Source organism: Fundulus heteroclitus, chromosome 13 (assembly GCF_011125445.2).
Source record: "Fundulus heteroclitus isolate FHET01 chromosome 13, MU-UCD_Fhet_4.1, whole genome shotgun sequence".
Lineage (NCBI taxonomy): Eukaryota > Metazoa > Chordata > Actinopteri > Cyprinodontiformes > Fundulidae > Fundulus > Fundulus heteroclitus.
In genome coordinates this window covers 7,807,625-7,825,605 of record NC_046373.1, presented here as the reverse complement: position 1 = coordinate 7,825,605, position 17,981 = coordinate 7,807,625, and the positions used below count along the sequence as shown (strand labels likewise).

Genomic DNA, 17,981 nt, shown 5'->3' with positions numbered 1-17,981 from the left:
GTATACAAATGTTGAGGCGGCTGTATTTCTCTCGCTTTCAGCTCTTTTGCTCGCAAAACAGAGGGCATTCAGACCTGCCTCTTAAATTACTGTGCATTTGCACCAAAACCACAGACCCCCACACCAGACAAGCTTCCTTGCCAGCCAGCCAGAAAGTCGGCCAGCCACCAAACACTGTCCCACTAATACCGTCTGCCTCTCTCCTATTTATTTCTCTTAACATCTCTTTCTTTGCGTTCCTCGTCTTTCCTTTGAGTGAAGACCCGTAGCCTCCAAAAATCATAAACAAACACGAATCGCAGCTATTTATGATGAATCCCAAATAAACAGATGAAGAATGCTTTGGCAAATGGCTGTAAATCAAGAATTTGGCTATCTCGCTCTAGTTCCCAAAGAAATCACAGACTTGAGGTTGATCCCGGCACATGTGGTCCCAATGAGCACACCTCTTTTCCAAGGGCTTGTGATTTAAAGTGTGCCGAGAATTCCCAAACTACTTCAAATCCTGTTACCAATTAACCATTTTGTGTAATGAGCTGTAATTGTCAAATTTGAAAAACGTCACCTCGTGTTCGTCTAACTGCTGCGCCTCGGAGTTGAGCGTTCATCGCGTGCGCTTTTCTCTGGTGCTGAGAGGGAAACAAGCAACCGACCGGCCACACGCGCCGCGGGAGCAACCATCTGATAATTATCTGAGGAGAGAAAGAGGAACAGAGGTTCATGTTTCATAGAAACAGAACCGTGATGCTGCTACTGCGCATGCTAAGGCCAGTTATGTTGGAGATAAAACGTCATAAGAAATACGCAGCATAACAGTGCCGTTTCTTTTCAACCATTTCACATTTGGTCCCGTCACAGCCCACACACACACACACACACACACACAAAGCAGAGCATCGCTGAGAAGTAGAATGAAAAAAAATAAGTGGCTTTTAAAGGTTCTGCAAATAAAACTCTAAAAAAGTGTAGCTTGCTTTTGTGGTCAGTTCCCCTGAGTCGATCGGCCGTAGAACCACGTTTCACTGAAATTTTGACCGCAGGTCTCTTCAAACTGAAAATGTAGAGACTGAGTTTTCTAACCCATTTCCATATAGAAAATAATTCTAACTCAATCGGACTGGAGGGACAGGTTGCAAAAAGCCATATTCAAGACTTGCTACAGATTCTGAATTAGATTTTCAGCTCTGGACTTTTACTCCCCCTTGTGTGCTTTGATTCTAAACCATTTTGTTGTAGCTCCGGCTGTGTGTTGAATGTTGTTATTCCATTCTCTAACAAGTTTCTTTCCAGTGGTATGCCTTCCCATCAAATTTTCCTTGTTCCCTGGAAAAATAAATTAAAATTTCGTGAGCGTGATGCTGCCACCTCCACGTTTCACAATGGCGATGTTGTGTTGACTCCTCGTGGCTTTGTGCCAGCAGTGGTTTATTTCTCGTCACGTCCGCCAGTAACAGCACTGATGAACTAGATTAGTTCATTGTACCGTGTTGCGCTGCTTCGCTTTAACATATCAAACGCTTGCTGTTTTTCCTCATTTTGGACTTTTCCACTGAAGTATCCACCTGCCTTTTGCAGACCTGTTTTACGGTGCCGTAAAAGCGCTGCACAGCTGTGCGCTAATTGCCTCCATAAACTTCGACGTAAAAATGCTTGCTATGCAATAAAAATTAACCTCCTTTACAGAATTTCCCTGCCTAATAAAGCTGTGATTTGGTTGGCATTTATAAGCCGCTAGTCTGAGCCTTAAAATACACATTGCATTCCAAATCATAAAAAAAAAAAATAACCCCTTTGTCTAAAGAGGGCGTAAAAGCACGGGGGGAGAGTTGGATTGGGAACATATATTTGTTTCCCAGGTTAAAGCCAGTTGTCCACACTTACTGTTTCCTGTTTTTAAGGACTATAAACACGGCAAGTGTCCTCGGGTGGGTTTCCTGTTCACATAGGACCATGGCTGTAAAAAAAAAAAATATTTGGGCAAGGGCAGTGTGGTCACCCCTCACTGTAATTAGACTTGAGTGAAATGCATACTGTGGAAGCTTAGGGTCATTAAGATCTAAAATGATCTCTGTTTGATAGTTCGGTTAAAAAGGCAACTGTGCAACGCCGTAAAGAAAAAATATGAGTATGATATGAGTCATGATAGAAATATTCTACAGCCACCACTCCTGTCTTCACATTTTCCTTTCAATGACTTTTATCCTTATCAGGCGTTCTGTTTTTCCTATCTCCTATTAACCAAGTCTAGTACTTAGTCATAGCAGAAAAAGTTTCAGACAATTTTGCATTATGTTCCATGCAGTGGTATTACTAGTACCCTGTTAAAAACCATGCAGTAATCACTTTGTTACTTATAATTTACAATTATTTATAAGGGTAGATGCAAGAGGGTTGCAGGTGTATATCTAAAAAAAAACACGAGACCAAAGCTGAGTGATTCTTCAAGTTCAATGACTAAAGAAGTATACTGCAACCTTGATTCAGTCATCGAACACATGATCCACTGCAGTGCTCTGTCTGATGGTATCAACCTTGATTTTGAAGAAATCCATGAAGCAGTTGCGGTCGTCAGTGGAGGGATCAGTGGCAGCGGAGACTTTGGGTTTGAGCATCTGATTGATGGCAGACAACAAAAGTGTGAGTGCAGGATCAAGATCAAAGAGAGTAGAAGAGAGGGTTGATGAGAGCACATCACAGTCAATGTCCTTGATGTTACAGAAAGTTAGGTAGCGCTTGGTTCTGGTGGCAGGTGAAGGAATTATGATATCCAAGAGCACCACATGGTGGTCAGATAAAGCAGTGGTCAAGAACTTGGGTGTTTGCAACAGACACATCCCCTGTGATGGCAAGGTCAAGTGTGTGCCCATGCTTAAATCAGGGTCCATTTACATGCTGGGTAAGGGGAAGGCAGTCCAGAAGGTTCGGGAGCTCAGCGTTTAGAGTGGATTTTGGAGCATTAACATGGATATTAAAGTCACCCAGAACTAAAAATTTGGAGAAGGTAGAGGATAGGGATGAGAGGAGGCTGGAGAAATCAGATATAAAGGTTGACTTAGCTTTGGGGGGCCTATAAATGGAAATAGTTGTTAGGGGTACTGGAGTTTGTGAATGAGCAACAAGGCACTCAAAAGATGGAAAGTCAGGAACCTGCAGCTCAACCAGAGTGAGAGTTTCCTTGTATAACTTACCCAACCCCCCGCCACCCTAACCCTTTTACCAGTTTAGCGAAAGCATTAATATGTCAGGAGATTTGTGAATGTATTTCAAAATGAAATTGCATGCTGCATGTTGTGCGAAGTCCCACTGTATGTTCCTCCTTGACCAGCGGATTTAGTTAAGCTTAACCTCTTTTCTTGGCAGAGGTGGTACAGTATAAATATATTTTGGGGCTTCTAGCACAGATGCAACTCATCATTTGAATAGACTTCGTGGCTCGACACAGGGAAGGGCCTTTTAAAATCTAGAGTTAAGCTGGAAGGGTGTTTTGGTTCAGTGTTTTTTCTTTGAAACACCCAATCTCTCCATGTGTCAGTGATCCACTAAATTATATTTTGAATTTATTCTGAAGAAATAAAAAGAACCAGGTTGAACCCTGCTTTACCTTCAGAACTGTTTCTTTGTGGCATGGCTTGAAAAAGGTGTGGGAAAAAGTCTTCCTAGAGATTTTGGTCAGCACACACATGCATATATGCTGGGTGCACATCCATAATGCTACTTTCTTTTCACAACATCCCAGATGGTGCTGTATTGGATCAGGTGAACACTGAAATATGTGCCGTGTTCAAACCAACTTTGTGCAGTTTTGTTGCATAGTGCACTATCTTACTGCAATGCGCCATCTGAAGATGGTGACACTGAGATCAGAAAATAAGCGGACGTGTTTAGAAACTACTAACCGACTAAGTTGGACTGTGACCTTTAAACAAGGGCCAATTGGTCCTAAGGAGCTGAAAGTGTGTCAAGAAAATGTCACCCTCGCCATTACATGGCCACCATAGATCTGAGTGTTTTCAGTTCTTTGTTACATATTTTTACCCTGTCATCTAAATGTAACAGCTGAAATTATCTCATCAGACAAGTCTGACCATTTTGTAATTGTCTAGTTTTAAAGAGTGAGCTGGAATGATAGTCTTACAAATGGTATTCCACATGCTTTAATTGTAATGAGTGATTGTCCCAATTATTGGCTTAATTTGAGATAGATTAAATGTTTTTTTAGGCACTTGGTGAGTATCGATGCCCCATACGGGTTGCCCTTCTCAAAATCTCACATATGTAACTTGAGAGAGTCAGAAACTATGCTGAATGGATCATGTGACTTTGAGCGCCACTCTAGGTCACATGACCCATTCAAGGTTACGGTTACCACACCGCCCTTGCCAATTCTAGGTTCCCAGACTGCCGTAACAGCAAACCAAAACAGATATGACACTTACCTGATTAGACATATTATTGGTTCTCTGATGTAGGATATAATCTAGAGGGGTGAATGTGGCCTTGTCTTTACAAGTAACTCTAATACTTCTCAACCTGCTGGTCCAACCTGGTCTGCTATAAGCTTCCAAAACACAGAGGAAGGCCGTTTAATTTTGCGATAGTGCAGCGTTGCCAGCGGCCTTCAGGGTCACTACACCTGGAAGTTACAGGTCTAAACTCAAGCAATGGTGACCCGCACTGACCTCTGACTTGCTGCTGTTCTCAACTGCTTCCAATTTGTTGAATAACATCACTAACAGGGGATTGAGGGATATTTAAATGACAGGAATTTTTAAGACTTGCCGTGTTGCAATGGTGGCATCCTGTTGCAGTACCACTCTAGAATCCACGGAGCTCCCAAGAGCGACCCATTCACAAATGTTTGCAGAAGCAGTCTACATGCCTAGGTGCTTGATTTTAAATCAGGGCTACGGACGTGATTGGGACAGCCCAATTCAACGATTTGGATGACTGAGTGAATACGTTTTTTTTCAAAATTGTGTACTTTAGTGAATTGTATGCATATAACAATATATTTATTTCTATTTATCGATAAAAAAAATAAAAGTTTATCAGTCCCAAAACATGCAATAAAGTCTATTGATGAGATTCCAGCTTCTATACCACAACATTGCTTCAGTTCATTGTTGCAAAGACATGAATGACCGGTTTTCCTCTCTCACTTGTAGATCTTTGTGTGTATGAGAAGCCTGGGATGCTGGTGACCATGCTGTTGGCTCCTGTCTGCGTGCTGCTGATGCTTGGGGGCCGTGCTCTGGCTGGAGGTTACCCCCCCATGCCTCACGTGAAGTACATGCAGCCTATGATGAAAGGACCTGTTGTCCAGCCTATGATGAAAGGACCTGTTGGACCTCCATTTCGAGAGGGCAAGGGACATTATGTCGGTAAGTGATCCAGGTTTTTTCATATAATTTATTTTCACATCCTGCCAAGCCCACGTAGGATTAAACCGCATAGCCAGTCCGCAGCCTAATATGTCTATTCTCTTTTTGTAAATAGATGTAATATTTGAAACCTATGTCTAATGTACACAAATATCCCTCCTCTGGAATTTGGCAGTGCTCAGCAGGGGCCTATTAAAGGTCCGATTGCCAAATGTTCGTTGAAGTGAGTGAACGAGGCCAGTTGTTCCTCTCGCCATCTGGATGCCGTTACTCCAATGTTTTTATCACATAGTTCCCAGGAAAGAGTGTGATGGAAATCAAAATGAATTACTTAAAAAAACACTCAGGCGAAGGAGAAGAGTGAGGGGTGGGGGGGGTGGGGGGGTGGTAGCCCTCGTTCTGCATCAAGTCAATGCTATCATCTCCCTTCATTATCAAATTGGACTTAAAGTACACACGACCAGTTCGGGATCATGTGAGAGGTGACGAGCATAATCAGAGGCCCAATTTTCAAAGCAAATTTCAAAGCAAACATAGCTGAGGACATTAAGGGATGTTTTACAGAAAAGGAAAACGATATAAGTGAGATGGTGAGAATATTTGATGTTGACATTTAGCACCTAATTCTCCCGAAACAACTCCAAAGATGAGCCAGGAGAGTTAAAAAGTCCAGAGGGATTATTTTTGTGTGTGTGTGTGTGTGTGTGTGTGTGTGTGTGTGTGTGTGTGTGTGTGTGTGTGTGTGTGTGTGTGTGTGTGTGTGTGTGTGTGTGTGTGTGTGTGTGTGTGTGTGCATAGTTAGTTCAGGTCTGTAAACTAAAAGCTGCTCTTCGGTAAAAGGTTCAGATTGGATACAATGATTTCACTGCCACTCAGTGGTACAGAGTTCTCACTGCATCACAAGTCTCCTCATTCACAAACATGCAGCCTTTCTCAAAACAGAAGATAAATGTAGGGCCAGAGCTTACATCGAGTTCAAATATCTTTGAAAAATTATACTTGCTTAATCTTAAAGAAAACAAACAAACCAAAAAAACAAATTTTCTGTAAAATGTAATAGAGTGGACAGTAAGACAGAAAAATGAAGTGCAATCTGAATCAACAGACCCCCGTTTAAGAATGGCCCAAAGATAATTTAAACATTAATGTCAGGAGATTTAAACATTAATTAATCATTCTATTACAGATATAATATAATTTTCACTAAAACGTGTTTGGTTTTATCTGTTTTTGTCTCCAATTTACAAATGGCTGCAAGTCTCCTGCAGTTCCAGCAGAGGGGAGTAAAAGCCTTAGGTTGTATTTGGAATATCAGAGCAAAGGTCCTTGAGGCAGCTGTATGGAAAGGCACATCAAAGATAAAGATGGTTAACTGGGCAGGTCACTTGTTGAGAAGCTAGTATAACATTCATTTGTTGTAGTTCAGTTCAGATTAAACCTTGAATTAACAAAAAGCAGAAAAAAAGATTATAGTCAAGATTATTTATTTCAAATTAAGTTGGATCACCAAATTTTAAATTTGAGAAACAGATTAGCAGTGTTGTTAAGAAAGAATTTTATCAACTTCACCAAATGGCAAAGGTGAAATCAATCATAGCAAGACCTGAATTGGAGAAATTAGTCCACACTTTTATCGCAGACTGTCTTGACTACTGTAATGCACTGTACATAGGCATTATAAAGACCTCACTTGCCCGTCTGCAGCTTGTGCTGAACTCTGTGCAGCTTGTTAACGCAGATCCGTAGGTGCGAGCATATTACTCCCATCCTACCGTCCCTTCACTGGCTCCCTGTACACAACTAAATACATTTTAAGCTTTTGTTATTTGTTTGTAAATGTTTGAACAGCCTTGCTCCACCATTTTATTCTGAGTTGCTTCAGCCATGCTACCCACCCCGATCCCTTAGATCTGCCGATCAGCTGCTGTTTATTGTCCCTTAAACTAGGCTGAAGAGCAGAGGTGACTGCTTCCAAAGTATGGAATAATTCACCCTTGAATATGTCACAGGCCTCATCTTTTTCTGTTTTTAAATCTCATTTAAAAACACACTTATTTCTTGGCTTTTACTACACTGTGATCTTATTGTGTATAGCATTTTTAAATACTCCTGCTGTGAACCTGGTTTTTAGCTTTTGATGTTGTGTGTGTATGTTTTTAACTTATTCTCTTAACTACCTGCTTGTTTTAATGCACACTTTGGCAACCCCTTTTTTTAAATATGCTATAGAACTAAAGCTGATTTGTCGATTGATTGATTGATTGATTGATTGATTGGTTGATTGATTGATTGATTGATTGATTGATTGATTGATTGATTGATTGATTGATTGATTGATTGATTGATTGATTGATTGAAATTAGGTTTCAGTTGTTTCATAAAGAACCTCAAGTGTCTTTTTCTTTTAGTTGTCACTGATCAAAAACCCAATTGTTTTATAGTTTAATTGTAATTTATTTATGCATGATAGATTAATGAATTTATTTATTTTCGACCTATGTACATGCATTGTTAAAAAAAGTACAAATTTCTATAATGAAAGTGGTGTTTAAAGGGGATAGTTTTGTGACAACATGGTGAGACTGCACACAGATGTGTGACATCTTTTAAAATAATTATAACACAAAGTAATAACATAATAACAATTATTATCTTTATTTGCCATTGCAACATACATTCCAATGAAATTTGTCCTGTACATTTAATGCATGTCTTAGGGAGTGGTGGGCTGCCACTGTGCGGCACCCTGGGAGCATTCCCAGACTAAGGGACCCAGAGTGGAGGTCTGTGAGGTTCAAACCAGGAACCCTGCAGCCTCTCTTTTTTTGCAGAAAGAAATTGGTGATTTTGTTAGCAGCCCTTTTTACAGAAAAAGAGCTGCAACCAAGGTTTGCTCTGTTAAATTATCTGAATGGTTTTTAAAATATAGCTAATAAATAAATATAAATATAATTATTCTAACTACTTGATTTTTCTTTCTAGATATGCCACCTATGATGAAGGGGGAACCAGGTCCTCAAGGGAAACCTGGACCAAGGGGGCCTGCTGGGCCACCAGGACTACCAGGAAAACCTGGGCTGGGGAAACCAGGTCTCAATGGACAACCAGGGCCCCAGGGGCCTCCGGGGTTTACAGGCATTGGTAAGACTGGACTTCCAGGTCTTCCTGGAAAGATTGGGCCAAATGGAATGCCAGGACTCAATGGTGAGGTCGGACCTCGTGGTGAGCCAGGTCCACGTGGACTTCCTGGGCCTCCTGGTGTCACAGGACCAGCTGGTTTGTCTCTAAATGGGAAGCCTGGACTCCCAGGTGTCAGGGGTCCCCCTGGAACTCGCGGTGAGCCAGGATTAAAGGGTACTGCTGGCCCACCAGGTGAACGTGGACTTAAGGGTGAGAATGGTAATGGAAAACCAGGTTCTCCGGGTATGAGAGGTCCTCCAGGTCTAAAAGGTAGTACAGGGCCCCCTGGTTTTCCTGGTATTGGCAAGCCAGGGCCAAAAGGGTTGCCTGGACTACCTGGACTTAAAGGTGATGAAGGACTCCCAGGAAATCAAGGAGAGCCAGGACAACCTGGACCACAAGGTTTACAAGGTCTTCCAGGGCCAGCTGGGCTGGGGAAGCCTGGTATAGCTGGACATCCAGGAATACCGGGTCCAGTGGGCCCAAAGGGTGAACAAGGAACCCGAGGAAATCCTGGAAGTCCCGGCGCCCCTGGCTATGGAAAACCTGGTCTGAATGGGCCAAAAGGAGAAAAGGGACACAGTGGATTTCCAGGTCTCCCAGGGAGCAAAGGGGAACAAGGAATGGTTGGTCCAATTGGGGTGCCAGGTCTTGATGGACTACCAGGACCGCAAGGCAATCAAGGTGCAATGGGGCTTCCAGGAAAATATGGACTGCCAGGGCAGAAGGGAGAGCTAGGACCTAAGGGACCACCAGGACTACCTGGACTCAAAGGTGACCAAGGCCCCAGTGGTATCCCTGGGAGACCTGGTATCCCAGGGGACAAGGGCATATCTGGACCTAATGGTCCTATTGGTAAACCGGGCCCTAAAGGTGAACCCGGACAAATTGGCTTCCCAGGGAATCCGGGGTTGACAGGTTCTCCGGGGCCGAAAGGGGAGACAGGCTTTATGGGAACTCCAGGCCCCAGGGGTCAGTCAGGAATTCCTGGTCTTCAAGGTCCTATGGGTCCCATGGGCCCACAGGGTGTCCCTGGACAAAGGGGTGAGGTTGGACCTCCAGGGGCTCCAGGGTTAGGCAAGCTTGGGGAAAAGGGAGCAATAGGTCCACAAGGCCCACCTGGAAAACCAGGGTCACCTGGTCTTAATGGTATCCAAGGCCCACCTGGTCCTCCAGGACCTCCAGGTCCTCCAGGAAATGGCCAAACCATGGTTTCAGGGCTCACTGATACAGGACTGGGTGGGGAGGAAGTACCAGGGGGCAGGAAGGATCCTGCATACACTCAGGTTATCTCTGCCTCAGTAGCACCAGCTTTCACAGCCATTCTCACCACACCATTCCCACCCTCCAACATGCCAATCAAATTTGACAGGACCCTGTATAATGGGCAAAATGCTTACAGCTCTTCAACTGGCATCTTCACCGCTCCTTTATCTGGCGTCTACTACTTTGCGTACCACATGCACGTAAAGGGAACGAGCCTGTGGGTGGCTTTGTACAAGAACAATGTACCAGCCACTTATACCTATGATGAATACAAGAAAGGTTACATGGACCAAGCATCTGGCAGTGCAGTGCTAGAGCTTAAGGAAGGCGACGAGGTATGGATTCAAATGCCCTCAGATCAAGCAAATGGCCTTTACTCTACTGAGTACATCCACTCCTCCTTTTCAGGATTCCTGCTCTGTCCCACATAACCCTTCCTTAAAAAAAACGTTCCTGTATTTGTGCCTCAGATCAGCTCCATACCGAAGATACCTGCAGCCATAATAGAAACACAATCCCCATAACATTTTAAAATGATTACAGTCACATTATCTCTCTCACTCTCAACAGTCTGTTTGAAATATAAAAAAAAAAAAATTGTGAATACATGAAATTTTGAAAGGCAGGGGAAGGATTGTCTTTTATGTTCTTTTATGTTAATGTCCTTCAAATGTTGTTTTGGGTTGTGTTTTGTGATGTTTTTAGCCTATATTATATTAATTATTATATTGTCATATTTTGTTGTTATTATTTGAACCTTGTCATCAGTGTTGCTTTTGTTTGTTGGATTCAGACTTGTAAGTGCCTTACATAATAATGTAACGAGTAACAGACCTTCCCATGTGACTGCACGTACCGTCACACAATAAGGTCACCAAAATTTGGGGCAGGATTGGGATACGTTTCCTAGCAGCAGTCCCTTCTGTGTGTGTCATTTGAATAATGAATTGAAAAACCTGCACTTAGAGCAACACTTCAACACAGGAAACGTGGACAGTCAATCGTGTAAAAAGAAATCAAGGTATTTGATCCGCCCATATTTTTACTTAGCCCCTTTTTAATTTGCAACCCAACGTCTACATTTCCAGAGAGAGGTTTATACTTTATTATTTCTTGGTATATGACCCTATTGGTTTTTCCCCATATGTTTCTCTTTATTTTGAATTGTTCAAGAGAAATTAAGATGTGGATAGAGTCTTTATTTACATGCAGTGGAAATAATCCATCCTTTCTGATGGATTATCTTGGATTAGAAGTCTTGTATTGGTGTAATTTGTTACTTTTTTTCCCCATTTGCACTGTGTGGCATGTTGCATCAGAGGTTTTCTTTTCAAATGTTCAATCTTTCACACATTTGATTCAAGAGGGTATTCTTTGAAATATTAATTCTATATCACTAGCTGGAAAAACAATGCCAGAAATGCCCTATTGCAATTGTTAGATAGAAATCTCTGGAACTGTTGAATGCTTGAGTATATTTCAGAAATTAAAAAAACACCTATACTTCTTTCCAAAAGGTTTTCTAATAGACATGTCACTTTGAGCCAAGCATTGTTTTTTTTTTAATGACTTATATCCGAATATACAGTGCCATCCAAAAAAATTTTGGTACTCCTGGTAAAAATGTGGACAGAAAACTAAATAAAATCACATTTTAGTACTGTAGCATAATCCCTTACTGAATTATTTACAAAAATGTGATCTTTACATGAGGGAAAATAGCAAACTTTAAGCAATGTCGTTTATTATATGAAGCCATCTGTGTGAAAAATTATTGGGCCACCTGTCCATTTTGAAAAGAGAATAGCAAGAAGAACCATGACTAATTTACCTTGCTGTGGCTTCTCATGGTGCCTTCTGCTTACATTTTCATTTGATACTCTGATAGGCTAAAACCAAACTTTGGTGTCGCTTCACCCAATCAGCTCGGAAGGTTCTGCTGAATGTCCCTCCTTTCCCCGAACAGATTTGATGAGAGCAGACCCAGATTAATAATGTGTAGAACTAAACCAAGGGTGCAACACATTATCAATCCGGCTTGCCAGGTTAGCCAAAATAGTCTAGTCACAATTATTTGCAGTACATTTTTTTTTAAAGAAAAAACTAAAATCAACAACTTGATTCTCTGGTGTTAAAAGTTGAAACGCCCCATCTGCATTGAACACCTGTACTGGCAGGCCAAATGACCATTTTCTTGAACTGCATTTGGGGGCCGTATCAAATCAGTCAAAGGGACAAAAATGGAAATCAGACCATACTTTGGACACCCCTATTATAGTTCCTTGGTCACCTTAGAGATGTTTTCAACCTCCATAATCCTTCAGTTCACAGAAAAGCGTAAACATCATTCCTCATCCAGCCTTGTTTGTCACTGGTCCAGTTGTTTCAAAATTTTTATTCATTACTCTGAGTCTAGATTAGGACAGGTTTAGGGAAACAGCTTTTTTTCTGTCTAACTCATAAAATGAGGATGATTCTGCATAACTTTATTAGCTTGCTCTCTTGTGTTTAAATTTTGAGATTGGACCCTTTGTCACATACTTATACAATGTGAACGGCAACATAAACAGGACGTCATGAATTACTCAGAAGAAAAGTTTCTTGTAAAAAAACTTAACATTATGAAATACAGAACTGTTTCTTTTACATATCTTTCACAGCAACAGTTTGGTGCCTCTGTAAGTTTGGTGCCAGTATGATTAAAGGTAACTATGTCTGAACAGTGTATTGTTACCCCTCTAAATAAATAACGTCCACTTAAAAGTTCACAAGTTTTCTTTTCTTTTAGAAAATCAAGCCTCTGATAAAATATTTAAATTTTTATGCACATTTACCAGGGGTGCCAAAAAGTATAGAGGGTAATGCACATCCACAAATGAAAATCAATTAGCATCTTCTAAGTGAATATGCAAAGAGACCGGCAGAAGTTCACTGGTTGTGAAATACAGGTTGTGTAACGTTTAACAAAGCCCTCGATTATTTCTAGAAGAGGGAGCAGGTCAGAGGTAAGAGCTGTGTGTTTACTCGCTACTGCTGGATGAAGCATTAAAGATCCACTCTTTGTGTCAATACATGTATGGATGTGTGCGGGGTGGGGTGGGGTGGGGTGGGGGGATGTTTTTTTTTTGGCTGTGTCATGTTGTCTCCTTCGGAAGTCAGGTCATGAATATTTCAGCAAAGGTAATAATAAACTTGAACGAGGTTACAAAATCTTTGGAAAGGCAATGATTCTGTTAATGTTCTCCAAAAAAAAAAAAAAAAAAACGCTTGAGCGTCCGTAACTCGGAATGCTTCAGCCCCCCTTTGGGTCTTGGCAGGGTTCCCACAGGAGGTTTTAAATCACGAGTCTCTGCTGAGAGGAGAAAGCGAAATAGCTACTGAAACAAAAGATTCATGTGACAGGAAAGAAAAAATAAATAAAATCAGATAAAACTGAAGCAAGATACTGATGATGATATTGAGAAGTGTCTCTGATCAACACTGAATGGATCGGCTCACGTTTTGACCCGAGAAAACGGAATCGCAGTTCGCTATAATTCTGAGCTGACTCAAGTCAAATAGGAAAAGTAAACACTTTGAAGTGGGCTGATATCAGCTGTTGTTAGCGAGCTGCGGCACACAGCGCGCAGCCTTGGCAAAGCTGTTCATATTGACAGTGCCTCCCGGAAAGTTTTCGCACCTTGAGCTCTCGCACGCTTTGCAATGCAGCCGCAAACTTTCAGTGTCTTTTGTTGGTGTTTTATGTGATGGAGCAGGCTGGATCAGCATTGTGGAGGCAACACAGGTAGAACCACCTTTCACAGCGGTTATTGTGATTGCTCTAAATGTCTTCTGGAGGGTGCCTCTACCAGCCTTTTGCACATCAAGAGACTGAAGCTCAATCAGATTTGGATAGGGAGTATTGCCGCAACTTCTGAATCAAATCTGGGCCCAAAAGAAAGCATCTCCGCAGCGGGATGCTGACGTCACCATTTTTCACGGTAGAGATTACCTATTCAGGGTGTAGGTCTCCACCATGCATGGCCGTTTGGCATGGCAAAGAGGTTCAATTTTAAAGGTGATCTCAAGAGGAGACTTTGAATGGCTGTCTGTCAGCTGCTGCCTTGTTTTTGCCCCTCTCCCATAAAGACAAGACGTATGGGTTGCAAGGCCAGAACGCGTCCTGGGAACTGATTCCTCCAGCCTGAGCTCTGGATCTCTGCAGCTCCTCCAAAGTTACCATGGGCCTCTCTGCCGTTTATTTGAACAATCCTCTTCGGACCGGACTGGTCCCTTAAGGCGGGAACACCCCATCTTGGTAGGCCTTTGGCGTGCTGAATTTATCAGAGGCTGTGAGGTGTTCAAAGCCAGAAAGTATTGAATTATGACCCAACCCAGCTGTGTCCCTGATCCTGATCTGCCTGCTGTTTTCATTGCTCTCCGTGATGCTGTTTGCTCGCTGACGCCCTCCGAAGCCTTCACAGAACAGCCGTCTTTATACCGAGGTTAAATTTCACCAAGCTGAACTATTTTCCAATGCGAAGGTAGTTGTTGAGGGCATGCTGAAGAGCGTTGGCTCAGACAAATCACTTATTTATTTTACAGAATCCAGTTTTGCAGCGCTCGGAGAGGCTCTAACATAACACCCCGTCTTAAAGACATTGCATTTTGCGGCTGCAACATGACAACGCATGACATGGTTCAAATGAAGCTTTAGCAGGACACTGACAGCCTAACAACCTAAGTTTGTTCTTTTATTTTGGCTCAACTCAAACAGAGCTTACTCACGCTGTCCGAACATTTACACTGAAATAAAACAAAAAACAACAGCCTTATACACCTTAATTCATGGAGAGGATCCTTGTGCCAGGGAAGAATGTATGCTGTTTCACAGTTTTTTTTTCTTCTTCTTTCCATAACTCCTCCACAACGCTATCACGAAATGGTTTAAGTTGCCGTTCTAAAGTTGAACCTTTTAAGTTGCTCTGGAAACGCAGTGCGAGGATCGTGCCTGATCAGTATTTTACGTCATCGTAACGCACTCACACTAACCTTCATGTAGCGCCAGCACACCAAAAACCGCTTATGCATCGTTGTTAGAAGGTCTGTAAACAAATTCCTGGACTTGTTTTTGTGTCGTACCCTTTTGCGTGATTCTTCTTTGTTTTTTCTCCTTTTGCTGGTCTTCCAGATTTGAACAAAAGAAGCGCTGATGAGAGTCGCACGTGCTTATTGCTCCTTAAGTTTTCATAGACAATGTCACTTGCTTTGCTGAGTTTGCATTGTGTGCAAATCATTGGACGAGTGTCAGTAAGATCCTCAGACGCAAATTATATCCTTGAGCTGTTTCCTTTTTGTCTTTATAAAAATAATAATAAAAAGAAAAAACAAGAAGTAAAAAAAAAAAAAAAAAAAAAGATCACAATAACCTTATGCTTCGGTTCTTTAAGGGATAATTGTTTGTTTTTATTCTCAGTAAACACAAACGGCCGTTCCCATTTGCACATGAAATTAATGAAGGTGTATTTATACATTACTGATAATTTAATAGGAATGCCAAAACTGACCACCGAAGCCTAGAACATACAGCTGTATTTAATAGCATTGATGAGTTAATAGCATTTATAACATTGTAGTTTGCATTCTAGAGTTGTTTGTGAAGGATTATTTGTGGACGTTTACTTTCTTACATGTCACGTACAATGTAGTAGTGTATGTTTTTTTTTTTTTTTTTTTTTTTTATGCGTCACAGTTGCTTGCACTCTCTGCAATAGAAGATGGGTATAAAATGCACTCCTTTTGATTGAAAATGTTTGTCTGCTTATACAAAATCTACAGTACTTGATTGTATTGATTACACGTCAATAAAAAGAGAAAAAAACTTTTTTTACTCTGGTCTCATGTCTTGTTTTTGTTCGTTTTTTGTAAGAGCGTGGCTTATAATAAAACCCACAGGATCGATTCGCATGTGATGCATCAATGTGAAATCGAACATCATTGAAAAAAGAGGGTTCAATTCTGTTATTCAGTACAAGAAGTGAAACTCACCTGATGGTGAAAGGTTTAGTGGAAAGAAGAAGTTGCCGTAGCAAAAGATGCACAAGCAGTATGGATAAGCGCTGCCTTCAGAGAATTGTGAATAAATTTGTATGAGATTTTTTTAGGGAGGTTCACCAGAGTCAGTCCTTTGAGAGCCACCACAGACGTAAGCACAACATACCTAAGTCCTCTTTTCAGATCATAGTAAATGTGATGGCGCCCTGAATCCCGTTTGCCTGAGGTCCAGTGTGAACTTTACACAATCAATAAAGACTCGGGATGCCATGTCATCTGCAGATGTTTGTCCATTGTATTGTATGGAGTCCAAAGTCAGTGCACCCAAAGGTTAGAGCGCTTCCTGCTTCCATTTGCGGACAAGCTTTATGAAGATGCTGATTTCTTTGTTCAGCAAGACTCTGTTCCTGCCCACAAAGCCAAAAGTGAGCATTGTTGGTTTAATAACCAAGGTATCACTGTGCCAAACTTACCTGACCTAAATCAAAGAGACAATTTACTGGGTTTTGCCAAGATAAACATGAGAGAACAGAGCCAACAACAATGAGCAGAAGGCCATTATCACCTGTGCTTTTTCAGCACATCACCAAAACCACAGGTTGATCATCACCAAGTCATGCCACCCTAATGCAGTAAATTGTCCAAAAGGAGCCCTGACCCTTTACTGAGTAGTAGGTAGTCTGATGTCTCTATTTAAAAAAAAAAATATTTTTAAATTTGGTAATCTATTTTTTTTTTCTAATATTGAAATTTGACTCTGTGCCATAATCATATCAATAATCAGTTTATTTAACAAATCAGAGCTTCATTTTTTTAATTTAGTTAGTGAAATAAGTAAAAAAAAATGTAATATTGTTAATAATGTTTAATTTTGGTAACATTATAGTTATATTCTAGTAAAAACATTTGTTCCAGAGCAGAGTTAACCACCTGCAGGATTTTGTAGGCAAGGGTTTTCTAGACAGCAGGTTGGTTGTGGATTTGCTGTTGCAAAGAAGGAAACTGTCGCTAGAGGGAGCTATAGAACTCCAGTACAGACACAGAGGGACACATCGGAGGGATTACTGAAGATCCCCGGCGAATCTTCCGATAAACCTTTGAGCCGGTTAAGATCCGAAGATGTACAGTAGATACAAAATATGCACCTTGCCAAAATTCCCTTGTTAGATTAAAAAAAATGTACCACAACCTACATTGCTCAAGATTTAACATAGCATTGTAAACATGTAGAGGTCATAAAATTGTAATATGACACGAGAGTTAACTGCTCCCCCCCCCCCCCCCCCCCCCCAACCCTAACCCATATACTATAAAATTTTATAGCCGTTTTAGACGACTGAGAACATTTAATAATCTTAAATAAGCAGGCTTTAGTTGCTCTGGAATACGTTTCAATTGACATGTGACATTACATCTATATATAAAACAAATAACTCATGAGCACAAGGATGATTTGTTGTTCCAACTTTCTGGAACTGTCGTCACCATGGTGAGTTGTCATTATTCACCCGGATTCCTCTTACGTCTTACTGACGCCAGACTCTCTGCGCTGCATTTGAGTGATCCCGGTAAAACCAAAGGACCAATCCGCTGTTACTTCTCTGGGTTACTATTTTGACAATTTTATTTCAAGACACACAGATATTTTCTAAGGAAGATATTGTTCATTTTATTTAGTTAGTGCTTTTTAGTTAGTGCTTATCCTGTTTCCAGGTCAAACATTAAAATCGTCCTGTCTCAAACTCACACAATCAAGACGAGTCACAATTGAATTTGAAACTCTCAGAAAAAAAAAGACTGATCATAAATCATGTTCAAATAGGCTGCTATAGTTTACCATATGTTGCAATAACAGATACGTTTGTTAAAACGTAACGCAATATTAGTACAGGGTCTTGATTTGAGTCTGAAAAAATACAGTGTGGGCTCGTAATAACGGAACATTTGACTGATGTAAAAAAAATTAATTGTTTTTCTAAGAACAAAGGAATTTAAAATATTTGATTCTGTCATCTTTGTTTGCATCATTGTGTAGGTTTTTCCCGTTTGTTTGACCGCAACAAACACATTCTAATGGTAAAAACAACGTAGGATAAAAAAAATACTAATAAACTTATTGGT

The 17,981-nt window shown here is 41.1% G+C and overlaps 1 protein-coding gene across 2 annotated transcripts in view; it reads left to right on the top strand.

Annotated features, from left to right (window-relative positions):
• Positions 1 to 11,622, top strand: part of col8a2 (collagen, type VIII, alpha 2) — an 82,809-nt gene extending 71,187 nt beyond the window's left edge. For both annotated transcript variants that reach the window (XM_036144982.1, XM_036144981.1), the window contains exons 2-3: positions 5,166 to 5,381; positions 8,364 to 11,622. In XM_036144982.1, the coding sequence (XP_036000875.1) occupies positions 5,192 to 5,381; positions 8,364 to 10,258 (2,085 nt within the window). In that variant the 5' untranslated portion in view covers positions 5,166 to 5,191 and the 3' untranslated portion in view covers positions 10,259 to 11,622. The remainder of the gene's footprint in view (positions 1 to 5,165; positions 5,382 to 8,363) is intronic.
• The last annotated feature ends 6,359 nt before the right edge of the window (positions 11,623 to 17,981 follow it).